This window comes from Kogia breviceps, chromosome 6 (assembly GCF_026419965.1).
Source record: "Kogia breviceps isolate mKogBre1 chromosome 6, mKogBre1 haplotype 1, whole genome shotgun sequence".
Lineage (NCBI taxonomy): Eukaryota > Metazoa > Chordata > Mammalia > Artiodactyla > Physeteridae > Kogia > Kogia breviceps.
The window spans coordinates 112,398,556-112,424,255 of record NC_081315.1 but is presented as its reverse complement, the minus strand read 5'-3'; the positions used below and the strand labels follow the sequence as shown (position 1 = coordinate 112,424,255).

At 37.8% G+C, this 25,700-nt stretch overlaps 1 protein-coding gene across 1 annotated transcript in view; it reads left to right on the top strand.

Moving 5' to 3' along the window:
* Positions 1 to 12,415: 12,415 nt before the first annotated feature.
* CENPE (centromere protein E) overlaps positions 12,416 to 25,700 on the top strand; it is a 76,306-nt gene continuing 63,021 nt past the window's right edge. The window contains exons 1-9 of the mRNA XM_067036426.1: positions 12,416 to 12,471; positions 13,948 to 14,039; positions 16,540 to 16,629; positions 16,746 to 16,864; positions 18,005 to 18,124; positions 18,573 to 18,654; positions 18,813 to 18,880; positions 18,958 to 19,020; positions 24,669 to 24,720. Of these exons, the coding sequence (XP_066892527.1) occupies positions 12,416 to 12,471; positions 13,948 to 14,039; positions 16,540 to 16,629; positions 16,746 to 16,864; positions 18,005 to 18,124; positions 18,573 to 18,654; positions 18,813 to 18,880; positions 18,958 to 19,020; positions 24,669 to 24,720 (742 nt within the window). The remainder of the gene's footprint in view (positions 12,472 to 13,947; positions 14,040 to 16,539; positions 16,630 to 16,745; positions 16,865 to 18,004; positions 18,125 to 18,572; positions 18,655 to 18,812; positions 18,881 to 18,957; positions 19,021 to 24,668; positions 24,721 to 25,700) is intronic.

The following is a 25,700-nucleotide window of genomic DNA, read 5'->3' as shown; positions in this document are numbered from 1 at the left end:
CTGTGGTTCCCTTGATACAAGTAATGACTCCCCCCAGCTGGTTGCTCATGACTGACTCCTGCCCCAGCCACTGATCTCCAGGAGGGGCTTTGAGAGAAGCCCCACTCAAGGATAACCACTCCAGCTTTCTTTCAATGGGGGTACATCTAGCATATAAGAAAACACAGGAACTAATGCCCAGGTTTGGGGTTGATAATTTCTTTTTATAAGTTTTCTTGTTCTATGTTAAGTTCTATTTTTATTGAAATACTGTGTGCACCGAGTTTACAAATCAAATCATGTGAAAAAGCTTAAAACAGAAACAGCAGTTTCTACTCCTTATCTACTACTCACTCCTGCTCCTCTGAGGCAGCTGCTTTCAAATATCTTACCTAGGTAATGTGGGCATTGAACTCTGTTTCCAAATAACAGATGCATAAATTCCTACAGGATGGGGTTATTATCAGTGGGTTTATTGGGGGTTTTTTCAGTCTGAAGAAGCCAGGTAAAGGGGTGAGCTATTTTTTAGGGGTTCCTTGGGATTTGCTTCCACTTTCAGTTAACTCTCCAATAGTTTCTCATAAGATGACAGGTTATCGCACAAACAGAAAATTCTAATTACAAACTTGTTTAGAAGAAATTGAAAAATAAACAATCAAGGGTACACTCTAGCAAAGAGGTCAGTGTTTTGCTGTAATGAGTACTACTATTAGGTTTTCAAATAAACATGAGTATTCTGTGCACTAAGAAAATTCAGGCTGTTCTCACACATACATTTGCAAAAGAACTTCAAAAATAAATTTTCAAAAACCAAACTAAAAAGGTTTGCTCAAAATACTTAGAGAAACATATGAACAATGAAGCGAAACCAGGCATTTTACTGTTGAGCAGATCTTACACTTCACCAAATTAAATAAGTGGGGTTTTTTTGTTTTGTTTTTTTTTCTTTTTAGAGACGGGGTCTCGCTATGTTGCCCAGGCTGGAGTGCAGTGGCTATTCACAGGCGCGATCCCACTACTGATCAGCACGGGAGTTTTGACCTGCTCCGTTTCCGACCTGGGCCGGTTCACCCCTCCTTAGGCAAGCTGGTGGTCCCCCGCTCCCGGGAGGTCACCATATTGATGCCGAACTTAGTGAGGACCCCCGATCGGCATAGCGCACTACAGCCCAGAGCTCCTGGGCTCAAGCGATCCTCCTGCCTCAGCCTCGTGGGTAGCTGGGACTACAGGCGCGCGCCACTGCGCCCGGCTAAATTAGTGTTTTATTATAAAACTTCAGTGTATCCTCTTGTACTAGGATGTATACATTAATGATTGTAAAAGTCAAAGAAGCAAAAAAACAGATACATGGAAATCATAATCAAAACACTCACTCTTACCCATCGTGCAAATGTAATGTATGTGCCCCGCTTGTCAATTTGTTCTGCTAATTACATATGCAATGCCCTTCATAGATTCTGGAATAAAATGATGTGGTTCTCAATATTACTGATATATACTCATTTCAGAGATTGCATTTCAGAGATGGCTCTAAGCGTTAAAAAATTATGTATTACGGGACTTCCCTGGCGATCCAGTGGTTGAGACTTTGCCTTCCAATGCAACAGGTGCAGGTTCGATCCCTGGTCGGGGAGCTAAGATCCCACATGCCTCGCAGCCAAACAAACAAAACATAAAACAGAAGCAATATTGTAACAAATTCAATAAAAGCCTTTAAAAATGGTCCACATCAAAACAATCTTTAAAAAAATTATGTATTATATAGTCCATTCTAGTTGTAGTGTATCAATTAACATTTTTAGGAAGAAACTGACTTCATGGGTATTTTCATGCTTCTCTCAGTACAGAAATAACTTCTTTGGGGACAATCATTTTTTACAAGTATTAAAGTATCTGTATTCCACTTCTTATAATATCATGAAGATGTTGAGGGCGTAATAACTCTCATCAACTGATGCTTCAAAAAGATATACATCAAGCATTTAAATAATTTAAAAACTAGGATATAAGGAAAATGAGACTGAGCCCTACTCTCAAAGAGCTTACTGCCTGTTGGGAAGTCATATGATGCTCCAAGTTATAAGTACTACCTATGGTACTACAGGAACACAGAGGATAAGAAACCAGAGGCTTCTTAGAAAACGGTGTTTGAACTGATTCTGGATAAAAAAATAGGAGTTAGTCACAAAAGGAAGGGGATGCTGAAATATATCAGTGGTATTAGTGATGCACAAGAAGGCAAGGGTTCAAAAAATACTTAGAAAAAAACCCATAGGACTTGTTGATTTGTTAGTTGCGGGCTCTGAGCAAGAGTAGGAGTTAAAAGTAACTTTTGGGCTTCCCTGGTGGCACAGTGGTTGAGAGTCCAGCTGCCGATGCAGGGGACACGGGTTCCTGCCCTGGTCCGAGAGGATCCCACATGCCGCGGAGCAGCTACGCCCGTGAGCCATGGCCGCTGAGCCTGCGCGTCCGGAGCCTGTGCTCCGCAAGGGGAGAGGCCACAGCAGTGATAGGCCCGCGTACCGCAAAAAAAAAAAAAAAAAAAAGGAACTTTCAATTTTTTTCTCTTAACTGGGTTGTTGTAAACCAACTGAAAATTACAACAAAGGAGACAGAGCTAATTTAATGAAAAGTATGAGGCCAGTTTGGGAAATTTTGAGATGTTCGTGTAATGTCCAGGAAAGAGTCAGATGTACATTTCTAAAGCTTAGAAAAGATTTTGGTTTAGACATATAGATTTGGGAGTTATCTGCCTACAAATGGTAATTAAAACAATGATGGGGACAGAGAATAAAAACAGCAGAGGACTTTGCATGAAGCCATAGGGAACCATAACATCTAAGCATAAGGCAAAGATAAGGAGCTTACCAAGGAGACCAAAGAGCAATGGCCAGAAAGAAGGGAACCAGAGAAGGGACATATGTTAGACTCGAAGGGATCAGAGCTGTACTGTCCAACAGAGTATCCACCAGTCCCACGTGGCTACTGAGGACCTGAAATGTTCCTAGTGCACCTGAGAAATTAAATGTTTAATTTAATTTAAAAACTGATAATTGATTCAGTTTTTAAAAAACTTTTAAGTGGGCTTCCCTGGTGGCGCAGTGGTTGAGAATCCGCCTGCCGATGCAGGGGACACGGGTTCGTGCCCCGGTCCGGGAAGATCCCACATGCCGCGGAGCGGCTGGGCCCGTGAGCCGTGGCCGCTGAGCCTGCGCGTCCGGAGCCTGCGCTCCGCAATGGGAGAGGCCACAACAGTGAGAGGCCCGCGTACCACAAAAAAAAAAAAAAAAAAACTTTTAAGTATGTTTACAATAACTTGAGTATGTGAATCTATTTTTAATGATAAATTTTATAAACTCTCAACAAGATTAAGTGTTCTGATCAAAATTTAGCATCAGAATTTTGACATACAGTGAATATAAAATACACTCATTTTGAAGATTTTGGTATGAAGAACAAAGTGTAAAAATATTTCATTAAAGCTTTTGTATATTGATTACATTTGAAACGATAATATTTTAGACATATTCAGTTAACTATAATGTTATTCAAGTTAATTTCACTTGATTTCCTTTTTAACTTTTGAAAGTGGCTAGTAGGTATCATGGCTTTCATTTTATTTCTATTGGACATACAATATTTCAGGAAGGAAGTAACCATGAATGTAGGGAGACAATTCTACATAGATCTCATGTTTCTGTAGATCTTGTAAGTAAAGGACTGTGTACCTTTTATTCCAACATATCTTTTCAAGGATATTTGTATAAGAAAAAGCCTTGGAAAATGAAGATGTCTCATTGCAGAACAAAGTAAGTACTAACTTACTACCCATTATAAAAATATAGATTTCTTAAGCTCAGGGTTCCTCTTTTGTGATTAAATCCACTGTGTGTGCAAGTGTCAATTGACCCTCTTTGTGATATCTTGTGGGAATTGGGGTTTAAAAAACCAGTACAGGGTCTTCCCTGGTGGCGCAGTGCTTAAGAATCTGCCTACCAATGCAGGGGACACGGGTTCGAGCCCTGGTCCATGGAAGATACCACATGCTGCAGAGCAACTAAGCACGTGAGCCACAACTACTGAGCCCACGTGCCACAACTACTGAAGCCTGCGTGCTTAGAGCCCGTGCTCCACAACTACTGAAGCCCTCGTGCCTAGAGCCCGTGCTCCACAACAAGAGAAGCCACTGCAATGAGAAGCCCGCGCACTGCAACAGAGAGTGGCCCCTGCTCCCCACAACTAGAGAAAGCCCACGCGCAGCAACGAAGACCCAACACAGCCAAAAATAAATAAATAAGATGAATAAAAATTTTTTAAAAAAACTACAAAAATGCTGATATTCTGGCTACTGTTATTGCAATAATAAGTAAAAAATTTTTGTTTTTTATAAGTAATAAACTTTTCCTCATCCCTGATCCAGAAGTCTTGGGTTTTCTACCAGCATCCACAAAACTGTGGCAGGCTAACTTGTTAGCTTACAAGAAGGGTAAAATCTCAGACATTTCACCGTTCTCGACAGTGACTCTGTCAGGTATATATTGCTGTATAACAAACGGCCCTAAAATTTAGTAGCTTAAAACAATAACAATTAAATATAGACACATATATCAATGGAATGAAATAGAGCGTCCAGGAATAGACACAAACAAAAAGATCAAATGACTTTTTTAGAAAGGTACAATGGCAATTCAGTGTAGTATAGAGAATATTTTCAATGAATGGTGCTGGCACAAATGACTATGCATATGCCAAAAATGAACCTAAATCCATACCTCACATCTTATATAAAAATTAACTCAAAATAGACCATAGACATAATTTAAAATCTAAACCTATAAAACTTTAAAAGTAAACATAGGAGGGGGCTTCCCTGGTGGCGCAGTGGTTGAGAGTCCGCCTGCCGATGCAGGTGAAGCAGGTTTGTGCCCCGGTCCAGGAAAAAAAAAAATTAAACATAGGAGAAAACCTTTGTGACCCCGGGTTAGGCCAACAGTTCCTAGATATGACACCAAAAGTGCAATACATAAAAGAAAAAAATGATATATTGGGCTTCATAAAAGTTACAAACATATGTTGTGTGAAAGACATTGTTAAGACAAATCATAAACTGGGAGCATATATATGTAAATAACATCCGGTAAAGGACTTGTATCTAGGATATATAAATAACTCTTAAGACTCAAAAGTAAGAAAAAAAACAGCCAAATTTTAAAAAGTAAGCAAAATATCTGAACAGATATACAATCCATATTTTTTAAAAATGGGCACAGAAGCAAAGGACTATTTAATCCAAATAGAGAATTCAAAAAATAAGATATAAATATTACTAATAAGCAATAAAAGAACATTCAGTCTTATCTGCACTCAGGGAACTACAAATTAAAACAATAAAATATCCTTTTTCCCCATAAAATTGAAAAAATAGAAATACTGATAATATCAAGTGATGGTGAAGGAATGGAGAAATGAACACTCACATACTCTTGGCTGTAATACAAATTATTTAGGAAGCAATTTGGTAGTACTTATTATAATTCAAAACAAGCATATCATTTGGGTCAATATTTCAACTTCTAGTGACCTATTCTATGAAAATAAAATCATGAAAGTTTAAAGATGTATCAATACATAGATGGATTTTGTATTATAAACTATAATGAAAAAATTGGCAACAATCTAAATTTCCATAAAAGATTGGCTAAATAAACTACAATGTAACCATACAATTGAATATTAGGCAGACAAAAATAAGGAAGATCTACATGCTGATTTGTTAGTGTAAAAAGCAAATTGCACACCAATAAGTAGAGAATGATTCCATTCTTGAAAGTATAAATGTGGCTGCTTCTCTATATAGATTTCTTGCATCTAGTCAAAAAAAGATTAGAAAGGAACTTAATTAACAAAAGTCACTTTAGGGAAGATGAAATTTGATGGGTGGGTGGTAAGGAATATTCACTTGACAGCCCTAGATAATTTTTTAGAGTACTGGAATTACAGATGATTCTTATTTTTGTTGTTTTCCAGCATTTTTCTGAAATAAAGAATAATTGCTGAAGCAAAGTCCTGGGACTGAGAGGAAAGAATCGAGGACATAAATGGAAGGATACATCTCAGAAATGGCAGACACCTCATTCTCAGGAAGGGCATGAAAAGTGGCAAGAATTGGTGGGGATACAGATCAGCTGAGGTCCAGGCTGTAGGGGTGGGAGGGCTGGGAGATGAGACATGGTTTGCCTGACAGCTGTGATTTCTCAGTAAGGTTGAGGATGGGACCCAGGGTTGAGAACAGTGGTCAAAGTTTGGGACAGTCAATGAGGGAAAGAGGAGGGATATTCACCATGGACAAGGGAGGAAAAGAGCACCTGTGAAGTTTTTATTATCTGGTCCTAGAAGTAGCAGACAAGGTGTAAGACAGGCTGGGAGGGTAGTCTCACTTTCTGGACAGGAAGAGGGGAATGGATTTTGATGGACTGCCATCAGCCTCTGTGGCGCTACGACTACCTTAGATTTTGTCTGTAACCTAGATCACTTTTCCCACGCCCTCACACATCCATATTCTACCTGACACTCATCCATACTCGATTTTAACAAGTTTCTTTTTTTATGAAGACATTATACACTTATTGAAGTTGAAAGGAACCTTAGAAATACCAATTTCCCCACTTTGTGGATGAGAAAATGGTGAATCACAGAGATAAATGATTTTCTAATGAGGCAATAGTTTATAAATGGTGGAATTAGACTGACCCAGGTCAGGGCAGTTTCCAAGATGCCACACAAACCCTGTGTAACCATGATTAAAAAGAAAAGGATATGTCTGCGATCATCACAAATAGTTGTCACGAAACTAAAGAAAGACTTGTGCTTTGGAAATTAAACATAGTACCTATTAAATAAAAATTACTCCTGTTGATGGTGATGGCATCATATAAATATACTGCAATTAATTTTATATGAGATGCATAAAAGAGCTGAGTACAAGTAAGTAATTTGAAATGATGCAGGATCTTCTCCAAATCCTAAAATTTACACCACGTTCAATAACTGCAAAGCGCTATCCAAGGCTACGTCATGCTTTCGGAAGGATTACAGTGCCCTCTGCAGCTTCAGCAAAAATAAGCACGAATTTGATTCAAAAACAAAACAAAACAAACAAACAAAACCCAGTAATTTAAATGTCAACATGGAAGTGTATGCAATTAACATGCCTCAGAAATTCTCTTTACTTTTAAACTGAATTAAAATAAGTATGTAAAGATCACATTTTAAGCAAAATGCACTACAGCATGTATAGCAGGTAACTATTTGTGTAAAAGATATGCAATATAGAAGATACATATATGTGTGTATCTATAGATTAATTTGAGGATAATCCTCTAGAATATGGCACAGTTGCCTTTGGGGAGATAAACTAGCACCCTGGTGATCATACGTGGGAAGAAGATTTCTTTTCACTGTGACTCTTCTGGTACTACTTCAATTTTTCATCACATGCACGTAATAATCTTTCAGGTAAGAAAAAATTAATCAATAAAAATTTTTATTACCTTTTAAAGAAACAGTATGCATCCGAATTTTAAGCCTTTCTCTCCAGAAGTTCCTTAACTTCAGACAAGCTCTTTAATCTGTTAAAAACAAAACAACATGCCCAAAATGGAGTCACTTATGCTAAGCCCCATATCCACAAACTGAGATTGAACTTAATTACAGTTTTAGCTCACCCAGAAATGGAATCGTAAGCCAGTCAATCAGCAATGGACCAATCAGTTAGATAATCTGACTGATAGAACCTGGCCATCCCCTAAAGAAAAGTAACTTTTCAATTACCAACCCCTTTTTTGCCCAGTACAACTTCCTGTCCCCTTGTGCCTATAAAAGTCTTTCATTTTATACTGGTCCTTGGCACTCCTTTCTGTTAGAGGGGATGCTGCCTGACTCAAATCAGCTTTTGATCAAATAAACTCTTAAAATTTTTAATATGCCCTTGTTTATCTTTAACAAATTTCTTTGCCCTCCCTAACCACTTAATTTAAATTAAAACATAGTTTCTTTAACTCTGTGTTATCTTATTAGATATACCCAGCATCTTCACAATTTAGCTGTGAGAAAAGTAGTCTATACTAGCTCACATTTGCTTAACCAAAGCAATATTGAATAGCCTACAAAAGAGTAGACTATTTTATTTAGTTTTTATCTACTAATTAATTTCTTAAATTTGGGAGAAAGTAATCAATATTCACTAAGATATTAATAATTATGAAATAGTATACAATGAAAGGTAGGTTTGTTTTCTAACTCAGTCCTCCCCTCCAAAGGAAATTAAGTGTATTGCATGTATCTTTTCAGAAATTATGTCAATATTATTGAGCAATTGAATATTTTAATTTATAGGCAATATTAGTGAGTAATAAATATATCAATTTCTTGAGTAATTGAATAAGCAATTTTTGTAATTGAATGTTTACTAAACTCCAAGTATCTTTCTAGGTCAGGGTATAAGGAGTAAATAAAAACAAAGTTGCTAGGCGTCCCTGGTGGCGCAGTGGTCAAGAATCCCGCTGCCAATGCCGAGGATACGGGTTCGAGCCCGGGTGCGGGAAGATCCCACATGCCACGGAGCAACTAAGCCCGTGTGCCACAACTACTGAGCCTGTGCTCTAGAGCTTGAAGCCACTGCAATGAGAAGCCCGCGCGCCACAACGAAAAGTAGCACACACACACACACCCCTCACCGCAACTAGAGAAAGCCCACGCACAGCAATGAAGACCCAACGCAGACAGAAATAAATAAAATAAATTTATTTTTTTAAAAAAAGAAAAAACTAAGTTGCTAACCTCATAGAGATGACACTCTGGTGGGAGAAGACAGATAACATAGACATAAATTAATACATATATATCAGAAAGACATAAGTAATATTTTAAAAGAAGAGTAAACAAACAGAAGTAGTAGACAAGAGAGTTGTTACTTTATACAGAGTTCTGAGAAGGTGACATCTGAGCAGATGCCATAATGAAATGGAAGAAGAAAACATGGAAATCTGGGATAAGAGCCCACCAGGCAGAGTAGCCAGCGCAAAGGCCTTAAGAGGGAGCCAGTCCAGTATCCAATAAACTACCAAGAGGCTGCTGTGGCTAGAGAGGAGAGAGCAAAAGGGAGAGTGGTAGCAGGGAAGGCCAGAGGGGCAACAAGGGGCAAGATCACGTAAGGCTTGGGAGACAGCTGAGACTATAGGCTTTATTCTGAAAAAAATCGGATGGGGTGGCACTGGGGGTCTTGAGAGAGGATTAACATGACCTAACTTACATTTTTAAAAGATCACTCAATTTGCTAGGTTGAGAATAGACCAGGGTTGGGGGTTAGCAGGGGGCAACACAAACGTAGAACATGAAGACCAGGAAGAGATGGTATTTTAGACCAGGCAGATAGCAGAAGTTGTGATAAATGCTCATATTCTGGAATGTTCTCTAGGTAGCCCCAACAGACATTCAGACACATTGAATGTAAACCCTGAGAGAAAAGAAGTCAAGCATCATGATTCCATAGTTTATGACCTGGGTAACTGAAAGAGTAGATTTGCTGCAAACTAACCTGCAGAAAACTGTGGATCAAGAAGGTTTTGACGGGAAAATTTGATATTAGAAAGTTTTGATATTAGCAGGTTTTGATATTAGAAAGTTTGTAGTATTTATTAAATATCCAAGATGGGAGAAATAAAGGCATATGTTTGCTGATGAGACCCATTTATTAAAGCAGGGGAAATGACTATGCGAGACAGACAAGAGTAAGACGGAAGGGGTAGGATCTAGTGCACACGTGGAGAGATTTTCAGAGCAGAGGACAGACAGTTCTTCATCTATTTAAAATCTGGAAGATGAGGTAAATGCACACAGATGTTACGTGGGTAGACAGGTTGGCAGGAATCAGTGCAAGGTTTCTCCTGGCTGCTTCTATTTTCGTAATGAAATAGAAAAGGAAATCTTGTTTGAAGGAATTAGTGAATCCCTTTTCACTCTCTTGCATAAAACCTTCTATTGGCTTCCCCTCACCATTAGAATAACATTTTAACATGACAAGATCCCACAGGACCTTTCTCCATTGCCCCAAATGCTCAGGCCATGGGGGCCTTCCTTCTGTGCCTCAGACACATAACAAACTTATACAAACCTTGGGTCCTTTGACTTACTTGTCACTCCATCTGGTAAGCCCTCTCTTCCACCCTCCCAAGTCTGGCTAATTCTTATCGTACAAGGCCTCACCCATCCCCCCTAGGCCTTTCTTGAGTACCCTATCTACAGGGCCCATGCTCTCCTCAAAAGTTACTTACACATTTATTATGCATTGTCTGCTTCTTCCCACAAGGACGTTTCATAGAGAATAATAGCTCTACGAAAGCAGGTACCTTTCTAGTCTATTCACTCTGTGTCTCATAAGCCTGGAACCACATCTGGCATATAGTAGGTGCTCAATGAAAATTTCTTAATGACATATTTGAAAAAGTAAATGAAAAAAATGCATGTAGAGCATATAACAGAGCCCCTGGCAACAGTAAATCTTCAATAAACATCAGCTGTTATGATGATAACAAAAAGAGCCATGGCATCAATCATGAGCACAAATATGAAAGGCTAATCCTCCTCTGTGCTCTTGAATCAATTCCCCTTTTGTTGTTAGAGATTTCCTGTCATTAATTATATGTCCCTTCCTCCTCTTCACAGGCTCCTTCCCTTTAGCTAAAAATGTGCAATATTTGCCCACCGCTTTTTAAAAATCACTTAAAACACACTTTTCTTAATTCTGTATTATCTTATTAGATACAGCCAAGTATTTTCACAGTTCAGCTGCAAAAAAAGGGTAGTATTTTGGTTAGGTTACTCTTGGTTAACCAAAACAAATGAACAAACTCATTTTTATTTACCTTTTTTTCTACTAGCTAGTTTCTTTCAGTTGAATGAAGCTACTTAATATTTGCATGCTTAAAATATTAATAATTACAGAATAGTATACAATGAAAAATAGGTATTTTATCTAACTTAATCCTCCCTCTCTAAGGAAACTAGGTATATTCTGTTCATCTTTCCAGAAATTATGTATGCATATGCAGACATATAAATATCCTTTGAAAATATCAAATAGCACCATACTGTGCACACAATTCTGCATCTTGGGTTTCTTCCAGCTAATGAAACATCTTGGATGACTTTCTAAAGTACACATAAAGAGCTGTATCATTCTTTTTAGTAGCCACATAATGTTTCATTGTAGTGATAAAATGTCATCCATTTCCTATTAATTGATACTTAACATGTTTCCTGTCATTTGCTACTATATGTGATGCTGCAACTACAGTAATAGCTATATGGCTATATAGCAAGATTCTTCATATATCTATAAATAAATGCTTAAAAGCAGAATTGCTGGCATAAAGGACAGCAATTCAGTTTTTTATTGATATTGCCAGATTACCTTCCAAAATAGTTTTACTAAATCAGTAGTTTTCTAATCCTCTAAATAATGAACAATTATTAGTAACTGCAGGTCATATTTTTAGTGAGGGAAAAGGGAATAATTCTTGATCCTTCTTAAATCAACTAAAACTGAAATTACTCTTAAAGAAAATGTTAATACTTTACTATGACACATGTTTAAAACAAAGGAAACCAAGCACTATTTCTGGGAAAGAAGTATTTAGATTCACTTTCCCATTTCTGCTAAAAAAAAGTTTCACCTCACTACTAAACGAGTTTTTCCTGCCTTCAAAAAATCTTTTCCTAAGTCAACCTCTTAGGAACTCACAGAAAATGGAAAAAAGGAGTTCAAAGAAAAAGAGAGGGAAAGGAAAAACTTAAACTCAAGAGTTTCCAAGGAGCACAAGATTCTACTGTTTCTGGGCTGGGCAGTAAATTTCACCTCTTGGCATTTGAGGTGTCTTTTTGTTTTGTTTTGTTTTAAATTACAAAAAAACAAAAACAAAAAACAGTGTAATTCTCTAAAGGTCCTAATTCTCTTTTGTTAGTGAAGAAAAAATTCTCGGCTTTGTTTTTCCACAGACTGCAAACTCTTTTAGGGTGGGGTGGAGGATTGCGTTTGTAAAGGGCAGCCAGCACTTCAACGGCGTTTGGCAAACAATAGTTACCTCGGCTATTACCTTGAGAGCCTCTGGCCACGGGCTTCCCGGACCCTCTCTCTGCGAGCCCCAAGCTTCCTTTTCCTCCTGACCCTTATAACTGCTCCCCCTTATCCGTGGACGCGCCGCCGGCCTGGCGTCCCCCGCGCCGCGACGCAAATGGAACGGCCTGTGACGTCACGAGGCCGCGGTTCAATCAGCGAGCCGTTTGGGAAATTTTAAATTTAAAGGCGGGGTGGCTCTTAACACTCAGAAGCGCCGGGCGCGGAGGTTTTTGTACAGTTCCTGGGATCCAGCCCGGCAGGATGGCCGATGAAGGAGCCGTTGCCGTCTGCGTACGGGTTCGGCCTCTCAACAGCAGGTAGGTGGGCCAGACCTTACCCAGGTTCCCGTTGCGGCCTCCGGCCCGGGCCTGAGCCGGAGGAGTGAGTCCTCGCTGCTCCTTCCTGCTCCGCTGCCTAGAAACTCGGCCATTGACCCGCTTTGTGCCTTGGTTTCTTATGTGTAAAGTGACGGGCCAGGATCGGAGGATCTAAAGGATACTTTCCAGCCGTGGGATTCTCTTAAGTCTATAACTCAGGCTCGCCGACATTAAAGACCCTACTCCCTGCGCTGCTCTGCCGTCCCCCCATCTGCGCTCCCCATCCCTCCCCCAGGAAAGTCGAATAGGAAAAATCCTTACTGGCACTCCTCTCTCTCCCCCTTTACTGTATACTCCTTGAGCGCAAAAACTAGTCAGTCTTCTTCCATTGTATTCGGTAGACACTCAACGCTTCAGTCAGTGACTGAACTCCACGTTCAGAAGGTTGAATGACCGATAGTCATCAAAACTGATTTTTTTTTTTAGTACAGTGTACTGTACTAAACACACTACCATCGTTGCCCAGTGGATCTTACGTTCTAAAGGGGTAGACAGAAAATAAAGTGAAAAGTATAGAGTATTAAGTGATGATACTGGAATAATAAATGCTATAGAGGAAAAAGCAGGAAGGGGAAGAAATGAAAATGAAGTCTGTTTGCTTTGCTTGCCTGTCTCGGGCCCTTGCCCCAGAATGCTGACGCATTTTGTCTGAGAAACATTTGTTAACCATTACTGGGTGTTTAATAAATGAGAATATCAAAATGAGGAATTTCCTATTTTTAAGAAGCTCATTAATGCATTAGAAGAAAGCTGCATAAAGAAAGCATTATAATACATCATGACAGGTGTTATGATAGACAGGTGGAGAATGTTTGCTAGAAGAGTCTTTAGTCCTTCAGTGACATAGTTTAGGGGAAGGACAGGGCTGTGTAGGAAACTCCTGATAATTTTCATGAATGAAAGAACAATTAAGTTAGTTAATGGAAACATAAGTCAGGGTATTCCAGGCGGAGAGGGGTCGAATCTTATTTTGGGTGACCTTCAGGCAGTTGATTTATATGGAGTTAGGGTGTATATAGGAATTTAGAGGAAGATATGGGTCGAAGAGAGAAATTACAATGATCCAGGTGTCATGTGCCAAATTAAGGATTTCAGATGGTTTTTAAAGGCTTTAAGCAAGAGAGACATAACCAGAGTTGCATTTTCAACGTATGTTTTCAGCCACCAGTACTGGGTTGGAAGGTGGAAGTGAAGAGCTTCACAAAGAAACTCCCATGAAAATGCAGGTCACGAAGCCCCATTTAAAATCCACCTTTACCCATCAAAGGTGGATTTTCCACATTTATCCTATTTATGGTATACGTCATTACCATCTTTTAAAATATTCATCAGAAGATGAGGTCTTTTCAGTTATCTTTCATGTAACACAACTTCTGTGACCAGTTATTCTAAAATGCAGTTTTTTTATTCTTTTAGAGAAGAGGCGCTTGGAAAAGATACTCAAGTTTACTGGAAAACTGACAATAATACAGTTTATCAAGTCGATGGGAGTAAATCCTTCCATTTTGGTAAGTTTATAACAGCATCAAAAGTTAACCTGGGGCTTCCCTGGTGGCGCAGTGGTTGAGAATCCGCCTGCCGATGCAGGGGACATGGGTTCGTGCCCCGGTCCGGGAAGATCCCACATGCCGCGGGGTGGCTGGGCCCGTGAGCCATGGCTGCTGAGCCTGCGCGTCTGGAGCCTGTGCTCCGCAACCGGAAAGGCCACAGCGGTGAGAGCCCCGCCTACCGAAAAAAAAAAAAAAAAAGTTAACCTGGTATCATTTTTCTATTATGAGTACAAAAGCCTTATGAATAACACTGGATTTGTCACTAAATATCAAGCTTAGCCTTCAGTAAACTGCTTCAGTGGAAACTTTGAAAAATTGTTCATCCATTCATGTATGCTAAGTAAGACAATAAACTGACACTTAAAGCATAGCTATAATAAAAATAATAATAATAAGTAACTTAAAAATTAAGGGCTTCCCTGGTGGCGCAGTGGTTGAGAATCCGCCTGCCGATGCAGGGGACACGGGTTCGTGCCCCGGTCCGGGAAGATCCCACGTGCCGCGGAGCTGCTGGGCCCGTGAGCCATGGCCGCTGAGCCTGCGCGTCCGGAGCCTGCGCTCCGCAATGGGAGAGGCCACAACAGTGAGAGGCCCGCGTACCGCAAAAAAAAAAAAAAAAAAAAAAAAAAATTAAACACATTTATAGTCATCGTGCCTTTTAACTGAAATTAACATTTTTCCTCTTATTCGTCAACGTACTTGTGGCATAAAACTCTGTAAGCCCAAAATGTGTTATTTAATGTCAAGTCATCTTTAAGATCTTCCAGTTTGGTTTCTTTGTTGTTGTTGTTTTTGTTATTGTTTGTTTCCTTTTTTTTTTTTTTTTCAGTTGTTTTTCAAAACTTTTTAAAGAATAAATAGTGAAGATATTCCTTCTTTGGTAGAATACAGCAAGGACCTACCTCTGCTTTTGTGGATCTTATTTGGTGGAAAGAAAGGCTTTAAACAAGTATTTACACTTAGGATGACATAAGCTTTGTGGGAGTTTATAGCAGGGATCTAATTAGTCTAGGTGTCTGAAATGGTACCACTTACACTGGGACCTGCAGGATGAGTGAGAGCTAGCTAGGACAAAGGGACTTGGAGGACCTAACGGTTAACTAGGTTGATTTATGTATTGATTTAGCATATATATAGTGCTGACAATGTGCCAGGCACTGTTCTAAGCACTTCATATGTATTAACTCATGTAATCCTCCTAACAAGCCTACATATCTGGTACCTTCCCATTTTAATGAGGAAGCAGAGAGGCCTGGAGTCACACAGCCAGCAAATGAAAGAGTCAGGCTCCAGATCTGTGTTCCAGCCACACTACCATGCTGCCTCTTAGGCACCATAGAGCAACAGTGATGGCCTGTCACCAACCTCAGGAGTAAGTGATTAAGTTGTCAAATTAGTGTTTAACTAGAAATCCACAAAGATATGTAGAAGAGAAAATGATTCCTGGTAAAGGAATGTTTGGTGGTGTTAACATAATTTTTGAAAGGTAATATGTGCCTGAGATTATAAAACCTAAGTACCACAGTTTATCAGTAGCCATATACGCCCATGAAGGTTTTGGACTCATCCAGCTGTCTGAAATAAATAACATTAAAGTTTGAATCATCCTGCCATTTCTCCTTGCTCTAAAATCATGCCCTTAAGCAGCCTTCAGATGACACTTTGGTTTTCCATATTGTTCTGCTGATAGGGCAGATGTGTGGTCATGGTGCAAGCAGTGTGATCACTGAATTTCTCATTGTGGGTCAGTCAGTACATTTCCCTCCTGATTTACAAATCCATTTCTTGTGAGCTTTTTAATGTGAGGGCACCGCTAAAAGAGTGGTCTATTTTTAATGTGCTAACAAAAGCAGAGAACCACATCCTGGACTTGTGAATTTATCAGTGCAAATGCTACTCTAAACCCAGCCTTTAGCAGCACTTCAGCTTTGGTCAGTACTTTTCTTCCAAATATCTGCATTTTTTGGTTTCGTTTGAGCTAGACCTTCTTGCTAGGTATGTTAAAAACATTAACATTTCTCAAAGAATAGTAATAGTCTATATTTCCTAAGTATTAACATATGTTCACAATAATTCTATGAGGAAGATAATATATATCCATTCTACACATTAGGGAACTGAGGCACGGAGACATCAACCACTTTGGCCAAAATCACACTGTAAATGGCAGAACCAAGATTTGCAGGCAGTCTGATTCTGGACCCCCATATTCAGCCACCATGCCCTACTGCCTCTTGAAAGCACATAGGGTAACAGACTTGTATTTTTTCTGTGTGAGGACCAACACATTTTACCTAAAGAAAAGACTATTTTCAGAGGACCAATAAGTTGACGGAAATATTGTGTCTTAAATCTTTTATCATACCATATCCTGACAATTTTATTTCTGTGGGCAACTACTAATTCAGAATGAAAACAGTTAATTTGTTTGATTTAACTTTTATGTTTTGTTTTTTAGATCGTGTCTTTCATAGCAATGAAACTACTAAAAATGTGTATGAAGAAATAGCAGTACCAATCATAGATTCTGCCATACAAGGCTACAATGGTGTGTATTCACTGCAAAAACATTTCAGTCTTGGGTGTCTGTTTAACAAGTATTGATAGTTTTATACACTATAGATTCATTTTTAATCTGTGCATGTTTGTGTTTTGTTTTTGCAGGTACTATATTTGCCTATGGGCAGACTGCATCAGGAAAAACATATACTATGTCAGGGTCACAAGATTATTTGGGAGTAATACCCAGGGCAATTCATGACATTTTCCAAAAAATTAAGAAGGTAAATAATTTAGCTAAATTTCTAGTACATGCAGGTAAAAGTGGTAATAATAGGATAGCAACCTTACTGTTCTCTTGTAATGATGAAGTGTATTTATAGTTATCTCTTGATTATCCATGAGGAAAGAATGAAGGCATAGCATAGATTCATTTTTTTCCCACAAACTTACTAACTTACAAAGCTTAAAGTTCTTTCATTCTTTGAATCATGAAACAGTACTCCCACCAAAAAGTGGGCATTAAGTAACAGGAATATCTTCTCACAATGATTAGGTCCTCATTGCCTTTGTTTAGCTACCAGTGATTATTAAGGAGCAGTAAAAAGAAGACTAGATAAAAGACAAGGGAATCAAAAGGTCAGAATAGGCAAGCTAATTAGTTGAGTTGGTTTTAAATTAGTTTTTTCATCATTATTTTAATTATTTTTAATTTCTTGAATATATATATAGGTTTTATTTTGAGGTTAGAGAATTGGACTGGGTACTTTCCTCTTATAATTCTATGATACTATACTTTTCATTATTTCTGAAACAATGCTTTGCTGTTGTTGTTGCTTGTTATTATCAATATAGAAGTACAGGGGAAGTTTTGTTTTTTGTTTGTTTTACAAAGATAATTTCCTGAAAGACAAATACCACATGACTTCACTTATATGTGGAATCTAAAAAACAAAACAAATGAACAAACAAAACAGAAACAGACTCATAGATACCGAGAACAAACAGGTGGTTGTCAGAGGGGAGGGAAATTGGAGGAATGAGAGAAATAGGTGAGGGAGATTAAAGGGTACAAATGTCCAGTTAGAAAATAAATGAGTCACAGGGGTGAAATGTGCAGCATGGGGAATATTGTCAATAATATTGTAACATCTTTGTATAGTGACAGATGGTAACTAGACTTACCATGTGATCATTTTGATATGTATGGAAATATTGAATCACTATGTTGTGCACCAGGAACTAACATAGTGCAATAAGTCAACTATACATCAACTAAAAAATAAATAAAACATTTTAAAAGATAGTTTCTCAAAGAATATTTTAATATTTAATATTAGCACATGAACGTTCATTATTAGGTTTTCATAATTGGATGATCTCTGGTGTTTTCTGATATTTTTTCACATATCTTTTTCTTCTAGTTTCCTGATAGGGAATTTCTTTTACGTGTGTCTTACATGGAGATATACAATGAAACCATTACAGACTTACTCTGTGACACTGAAAAAATGAAGCCTTTAATAATTCGGGAAGACTTCAATGTAAGTGACAGAGTTAACAGAGTGGCTCAAAAAATAGAGCTACTCATTGGGATTATCTTTCTTGAACATTTGCCTTTAATTTCTATATATTTTAAAGTGTCTCCTGTTACGTTACTATGGTTTGTTTTTTATTTTCTTTCTTAAACACTTATAGAGATTATCTCTTAAGTAATATGTATAGTTTTTAAATATTGACAGCTATAATATTGTGGCATAAGTGCCTAAAAAGAGCAAGCTGGAAGTATCAGGTTAGAATTCAGTGTATTTTGGTACAGGAAATAAATTGTAAATAGCATAGATTTGTTATTTTTGTACAGAATAAGAGTGCCCATTTTCTACTCTTAACTTCCACAAATGAATTCTATAATAGTTTGTACTTTCCTTTTGAAATGCAGAATTTTAAGTGACTCATATTTCTCTACTTTTCCCATAATTAAACTTGTTTCAGAGGAATGTATATGTGGCTGATCTCACAGAAGAAGTTGTTTATACATCAGAAATGGCTTTGAAGTGGATCACAAAAGGAGAAAGTAAGACTTTATACTGTATTTCTTCAAAACACTTGTAAAAACTATTTAATTGAATGTGTTTAGGCTTTAAATCACACTTTTCACTTCTAAACTTAAATATAAGTTAGTGTTTTTCTTTGGATTTTAATATACACAGTTGAAATATGATTCTTTTACAGAGAACAGGCATTATGGAATTACAAAAATGAATCAAAGAAGTAGTCGTTCTCATACCATTTTTAGGATGGTAGGTAATTCTCTCTATATTTGGTCTTTCCAATTAAAAATACACTAAGTTTTCTACAAGTTGCCTTTTCTTTCTAGATTTTGGAGAGTAGAGAGAAAGGTGAACCTAATTTTGAAGGATCTGTCAAGGTGTCCCATTTGGTGAGTACTGATGAACCGTGATAATGTACTAAATGAGCTGAACCAAAATTTAATTTAGCTGCTGGATGTTTGGTTTCATGAGAACTGTTAACTAATTGGCAAAAGCATCTATAAATTGGTAGTTTAGTCTCATCACTAACATGAGATTACTAGCAGAAATGTAGGAAGAGTTCAGAGAATCTTACTTCCTGTGATCTTACAGCTGCCATTTCCTGAACTTTAGATGTAAGCACTGTAAGAGTTGAGGCTTTCCCTAACTAGTAATTGAGGAAGGGTTGATTCCATGCACATTTAAGAGTTAAAGTAATCTTGGAATTTGGTGATTTTTTTTGTGTTTGTGGTTTTGGGGTTTTGAGGGTTTTTTTGGTCTTTGCCAATGGTATTGAGACTTATGAGATGAACAAAAACCTGGGTGAGATAGTTAAAAAATAAATCAGATTATTCAAGTTCATAGTTAAGTACAATAAGAAAATAAGCTTTGTATTGTAAACAGTGTTTTAGACTATAAATCCCTTGAAGGGAAGAGTGATATCTCCTTCATCTTTGTAACTCCAACGCATCGTACATAGTTTATATTCAATACCTGTTTGTTGATAAGTGAATATAAGCATTATGCACACATTCCTCCTTGCTGCACTGTATCATTTCTCTTTTTTTGTGCTTCCTTTCTATTCCTTACCATTATTGCTTTATTCTCTGTCTTCAAGGCCTAAATTCTTTACTTTGATGTGGGATATGATGTAAGATTTCTCAATTTGATTTGACAACTTCAGGGGAAAAAGTAATAAATCTATAATATGTTTGTTTTTCAGATTTTGAAAATCAGAGTCTTAATTAAGTTTCTAGTTCACCTCAGTTATTTAACTATACAAGTATATCATTTATCTTAGTAGACTAGTCTTTAACAACAACAAAAAACATAAAACGCAACTTCTGTTTTGTTTTCCAAACCTGGCCTGTGATATATCACTACAATTTTCACTTTTCTCTTATAGTTTAGCTTTAATTATAAATTAAGTTTAATTATAATTAAATTTAATTATAATTTAGCTTGACATATTCAGTGATATGTTTGGTGTCTTTTCTTATATTATTTGATGCTTCATCATCTAGGGACCATAGATACCATCTGGTCCAACACTCCAGACTTCCCACTTACTCTAAGTATCTTCTTGGAAAGAAGTCTTCCCCAAAGAGTCTTTTTCTGGCTCTTTGGAGGTGGTCTTTTTATGAGTGTCTCCTGGCATTTCTGGAATAAAAACATCCAGGTGCTCTTAGCTCTGCTCCTTTATTCCCTTTTGTGGCTTCTTTCCTCCTACACTCCTAATCAAAGCACAGGAGTGTTCTGTGGCTTTTCTTCCCTTGTTTGCCCTTGTTACCATTTCTACGTTGATGATGGTCAAATGTTTATTGTTTCTAAAGTCTCTGAGTTCTATTTTATTTATTTTTTTATACAGCAGTTTCTTATTAGTTATCCATTTTATACATATTAGTGTATACATGTCAATCCCAATCTCCCAACTCATCCCACCATCACCACCCCACCACCACTTTCCCCGCTTTGTGTCCATACGTTTGTTCTCTATATCTGTATCTCAATTTCTGCCCTGCAAACTGGTTCATCTGTACCGTTTTTCTAGGTTCCACAAATATGCGTTAATATACGATATTTGTTTTTCTCTTTCTGACTTACTTCACTCTGTATGACAGACTCTAGGTCCAACCACGTCTCTACAAATGACCCAATTTCATTCCTTTTTATGGCTGAGTAATATTCCATTGTATATATGTACCACATCTTTATCCATTCATCTGTCAACGGGCATTTAGGTTGCTTCCATGTCCTGGCTATTGTGAATAGTGCTGCAATGAACATCGGGGTGCATGTGTCTTTTTGGATTATGGTTTTCTCTGGGTATATGCCCAGTAGTGGGATTGCTGGGTCATATGGTAATTCTATTTTTAGTTTTTTAAGGAACCTCCATCCTGTTCTCCATAGTGACTGTATCAATTTACATTCCCACCAACAGTGCAAGAGGGTTCCCTTTTCTCCACACCCTCTCCAGCATTTGTTGTTTGTAGATTTTCTGATGATGCCCATTCTGACTGGTGTGAGGTGATACCTCATTCTAGTTTTGATTTGCATTTCTCTAATAATTAGTGATGTTGAGCAGCTTTTCTTATGCTTCTTGGCCATCTGTATGTCTTCTTTGGAGAAATGTCTATTTAGCTCTTCTGCCCATTTTTGGATTGGGTTGTTTGCTTTTTTGATATTGAGCTGCATGAGCTGTTTACATGTTTTGGAGGTTAATCCTGTGTTCGTTGATTCATTTGCAAATATTTTCTCCCATTCTGAGGGTTGTCTTTTCGTCTTGTTTGTAGTTTCCTTTGCTGTGCAAAAACTTTTATGTTTCACTAAGTCCCATTTGTTTATTTTTGTTTTTATTTCCATTACTCTAGGAGGTGGATCAAAAAAGATCTTGCTGTGATTTATGTCATAGAGTGTTCTGCCTATGTTTTCCTCTAAGAGCTTTATATTTACATTTCCATCCATTTTGAGTTTATTTTCGTGTATGGTGTTAGGGAGTGTTCTGATTTCATTCTTTTTACATGTAGCTGTCCAGTTCTCCCAGCACCACTTATTGAAGAGACTGTCTTTTCTCCATTGTATATCCTTGCCTCCTTTGTCATAGATTAGTTGACCATAGGTACATGGGTTTATCTCTGGGCTTTCTATCCTGTTCCATTGATCTGTATTTCTCTTTTTGTGCCAGTACCATATTATCTTGATTACTGTAGCTTTGTAGTATAGTGTGAAGTCAGGGAGTCTGATTCCTCCAGCTCCGTTTTTTTCCCTCCAGACTGCTTTGGCTATTTGGGGTCTTTTGTGTCTCCATACAAATTTTAAGATTTTTTGTTCTAGTCCTGAAAAAAAAAATGCCATTGGTAATTTGATAGGGATTGCATTGAATCTGTAGATTGCTTTGGGTAGTATAGTCATTTTCACAATATTGATTCTTCCAATCCAAGAACATGGTATATCTCTCCATCTGTTTGTATCATCTTTAATTTCTTTCATCAGTTTCTTATAGTTTTCTGCATACAGGTCTTTTGTCTTCCTAGGTAGGTTTATTCCTAGGTATTTTATTCTTTTTGTTGCAGTGGTAAATGGGAGTGTTTCCTTAATTTCTCCTTCAGATTTTTCATCATTAGTGTATTTGAATGCAAGAGATTTCTGTGCATTAATTTTGTATCCTTCATCTTTACCAGATTCACTGATTAGCTCTAGTAGTTTTCTGGTGGCACCTTTAGGATTCTCTGTGTATAGTATCATGTCATCTGCAAACAGTGACCGTTTTACTTCTTTTCCAATTTGTATTCCTTTTATTTCTTTTTCTTCTCTGATTGCCGTGGCTAGGACTTCCAAAACTATGTTGAATAATAGTGGTGAGAGTGTTCATCCTTGTCTTGTTCCTGATCTTAGAGGAAATGCTTTCAGTTTTTCACCACTGAGTCTCTGAGTTCTAATTCATGTCTTTCTAAAGATTGTCCCACTATTATCTCAAACTTCAGTGGATCTAAAACCAAATTAATTTCTTCCTATTATAATGAATATTCCTTTTTCCAGTAATACTAGCATTATCCTGGTCACCTAGGCTGGAAACCCAAGTCAATTTTGGCTCATTTTTTCCTGCTTTCCCTTTTCTCCAGTCATCACCATTTCTTCCTGATTCTACCTGTCATCATTCCATTGGGTGTCATACTCATTTAGGTTCTCACCTGTCTTGAATTACTCTATCATTCTCCTGAACCTGGCCTCTAGGACTCTGGTCTTCCTTTCTTTGGTCCATTATGCAGATTTCTAATGTTACTAAGCTCTACTTTTGTTGTGGCATTTCCTTGGACAAGATCTGGCTTAACCAGTCTTACTTTGCTTCCTTCTGGTCCACATAAGCTCCTCTCTTATAGATAGACTGAGCTTCTTAGTGCCTTTGAACACTAATGCTTGTTCTCATCTTTTTACCTTAATTCATGCTTTCATCACCATTTTTCCCCTTTATTATGTATCTAGGTCACTTTTACTAAATACTATATAACAACGATTAGACTTCTTTGAGTATTTTAGAGAAAGCAGTATCTGAGACAGGACTGTAAAGCAGGAGTACATAATTACCTGCCTACTCCTCAAAGAGGGAAGTAACTTAAATCTCTGACTTTCTTTTAATGCATTAATAATATTTACTGGGCTCTCAGATTAAAAAATAAAGAGGACATCCCTCCATTACTTACTGTCTCCACTACAACGTCCCTAGCCCAAGCCACCATCATCTCTCACTTAGATTCCTGCACTAACCTCCTAACTGGTCTAACTGCTGCCACTTCTGCCCCTCTCCAGTTCATTCTCCATCTAGGGTGCCACAGCTGATCTTTCAGAAAGTTAAATCAAGATACGTCACTCTTGATTAAAGCCCTCTCTTGGCTTCCCATTGAGCTTGGAAAATCCAGCATTCTTACCCCTACTTACAAAGCTCTGCATAATCTGACTCCTAACTCCTTCTCTTATGCTATGTAGTCCCATCGCCACTTCACCAACTCTGCCATGTTGCCCTTTTTATTCTTTGAGCATACCAAGCTCACTTCTGTTTTGTGACTGAGTGTACTGGCTGCTCGTTTAATCTGCACTGTGCTTCCCTTGGTTTTACATGGCTGCCTCCCTCTGTCATTCCAGATCTTAGCTTCATGGGAAGCCTACCCCTACCACTCAGTCCAGAGAACCTACTCTGTCCCTTCTTTCCTCTTCCAGGACTCTCTTTAAATTATCTGTATTACATTTACCAGGTTATGTTTCCTATCTGTCTTCTTCTGTCTTCTCACCAACTTCCTCCTCTCCTCTTACCACTCCATATAGAATATAAGCTCTATCAAGAAAGGGACCCTACTTGTCAAATTCATTGCTGTATCCCTAGCACTTAACACTGCCTGAAGCATGACAGTCACTTTTTTCCAACAATATTTGTGAAATGAAAGAGGTCTGTGCTTTTAAAGATGCTACAGTAGAGTCAGACAAATGGCTAGCTCCACACAATAAGTGCTGTAAGAATAAATCATATCTATAATGACCTCTGGGTACAGTTAAAAGAGCAACTCATTCAAGGTACGGGAGGAGGAAGGATAAAATCAGCAAAGCTACATTGAGCAGGTAACATTTGCCTTTGGTCCTGAATAAAGACTAGGGGCGGTCTAGAACTTTAGAAGTAACAAAGAGAATGGCAAAAGGTAGCACTTGGGGGAGTAGAAGTGCATGAGGCGTTTAGGGTGTCGTGAGTAGTTCAGCTAGAGTTCGGAGTAAGTAATGAATAGATACAATGCTGGGGCCACACAAGTGCCAGATTGCAAAGAATCACATTCATATGATAAGGTTTTGAACTTTGTGTAAGAAATAGAAAACCTATTCTGGTGGCATTATGGAGGATGTATTAGAAAGAAGGAACAAGGGTTACAGATCGCTTTGACGAGGGAAGGCCTGAACAGTGGGGTGAAAGATGAGGCTACAGATGGGGTGTTCAAGTAAACTATGTGTTTTAAATGTTCTTTCAGTAGTTTGGGTTTTATCTCATGCTTCTTAAAGGTTTATTATCATCTTACAGAATTTGGTTGATCTTGCTGGCAGTGAAAGAGCTGCTCAAACAGGTGCTGAAGGTAATGAAAACTTATGATATATGTTGGTCTAAGTGTCTTCCTGTTCTTTCACAGAATAAAAGTGCTACCATGCATTTTAGAAACTAATAATGACAGTAATAATTTTGTGATAAAAGTCCATGTGAAAAGCAGCTTATGTATCTGGCTAATTATCTAATTTGGGCTACTATAGCATCAGTTAAAAAACTAGAACTGTACAGTTAATAGGATTGTATAGCTGAAAAGCTCATGGGAGTACCATGAAAACCATCTAAATTTCCATATCAGTAAGAAAATTCAGAAGGGAAGTGGGGCACAAAATTAATATACAGACATTAATAATACTATAATACAAATAACCAGTTAGAATATTTAGTGTACAAAAAGACTCAATTTACAATGATGGCTTAAAAGATATAATACCTAGGAAGAAACTCAACAAAAATTGCACAGGGCCAAAATAAAGAAAACTTCAAAACAGACCTGAAGGACATAACCAAATACTTAAACAAATGGAAAAGCATACTTAGATGGGAAGGTGCAAAGTCATAAAGATGTCAGGCCTCTCTCTGTGTTCATTTCCTGCAGCCTGACATAAAGACACCCAGCTGAGCGTGGCCTATATCCGCCAAACCAGACCCATGAACAGGAAATAAATGCTTGTTGTTTTAAGGTGGCTTGTTAAGCAGCAATATTACAGCAATAGCTGAATAATGCACCTGTGAAATAACAGCTATTCAGATTTTTTTGTTGCAGTATTTTTTGTATACATGGTAGATTGAAAACCTACATATCCCTCAACAGGGTCCTAGGTAAATAATTCTGATACATCCATACAATGGAATTCTATGCTATGAAAAAGACCAGTGTTTACTGATATGATGCACAGTATACTGCCAAGTGAAAAAAGCAAAGTGCAAAATAGTGTGTATAGTATGCTACTATTTGTCTGAAAAAGAAAGGGGAGAAATGAATATATATGAACTTGTATTTCTAAAAAT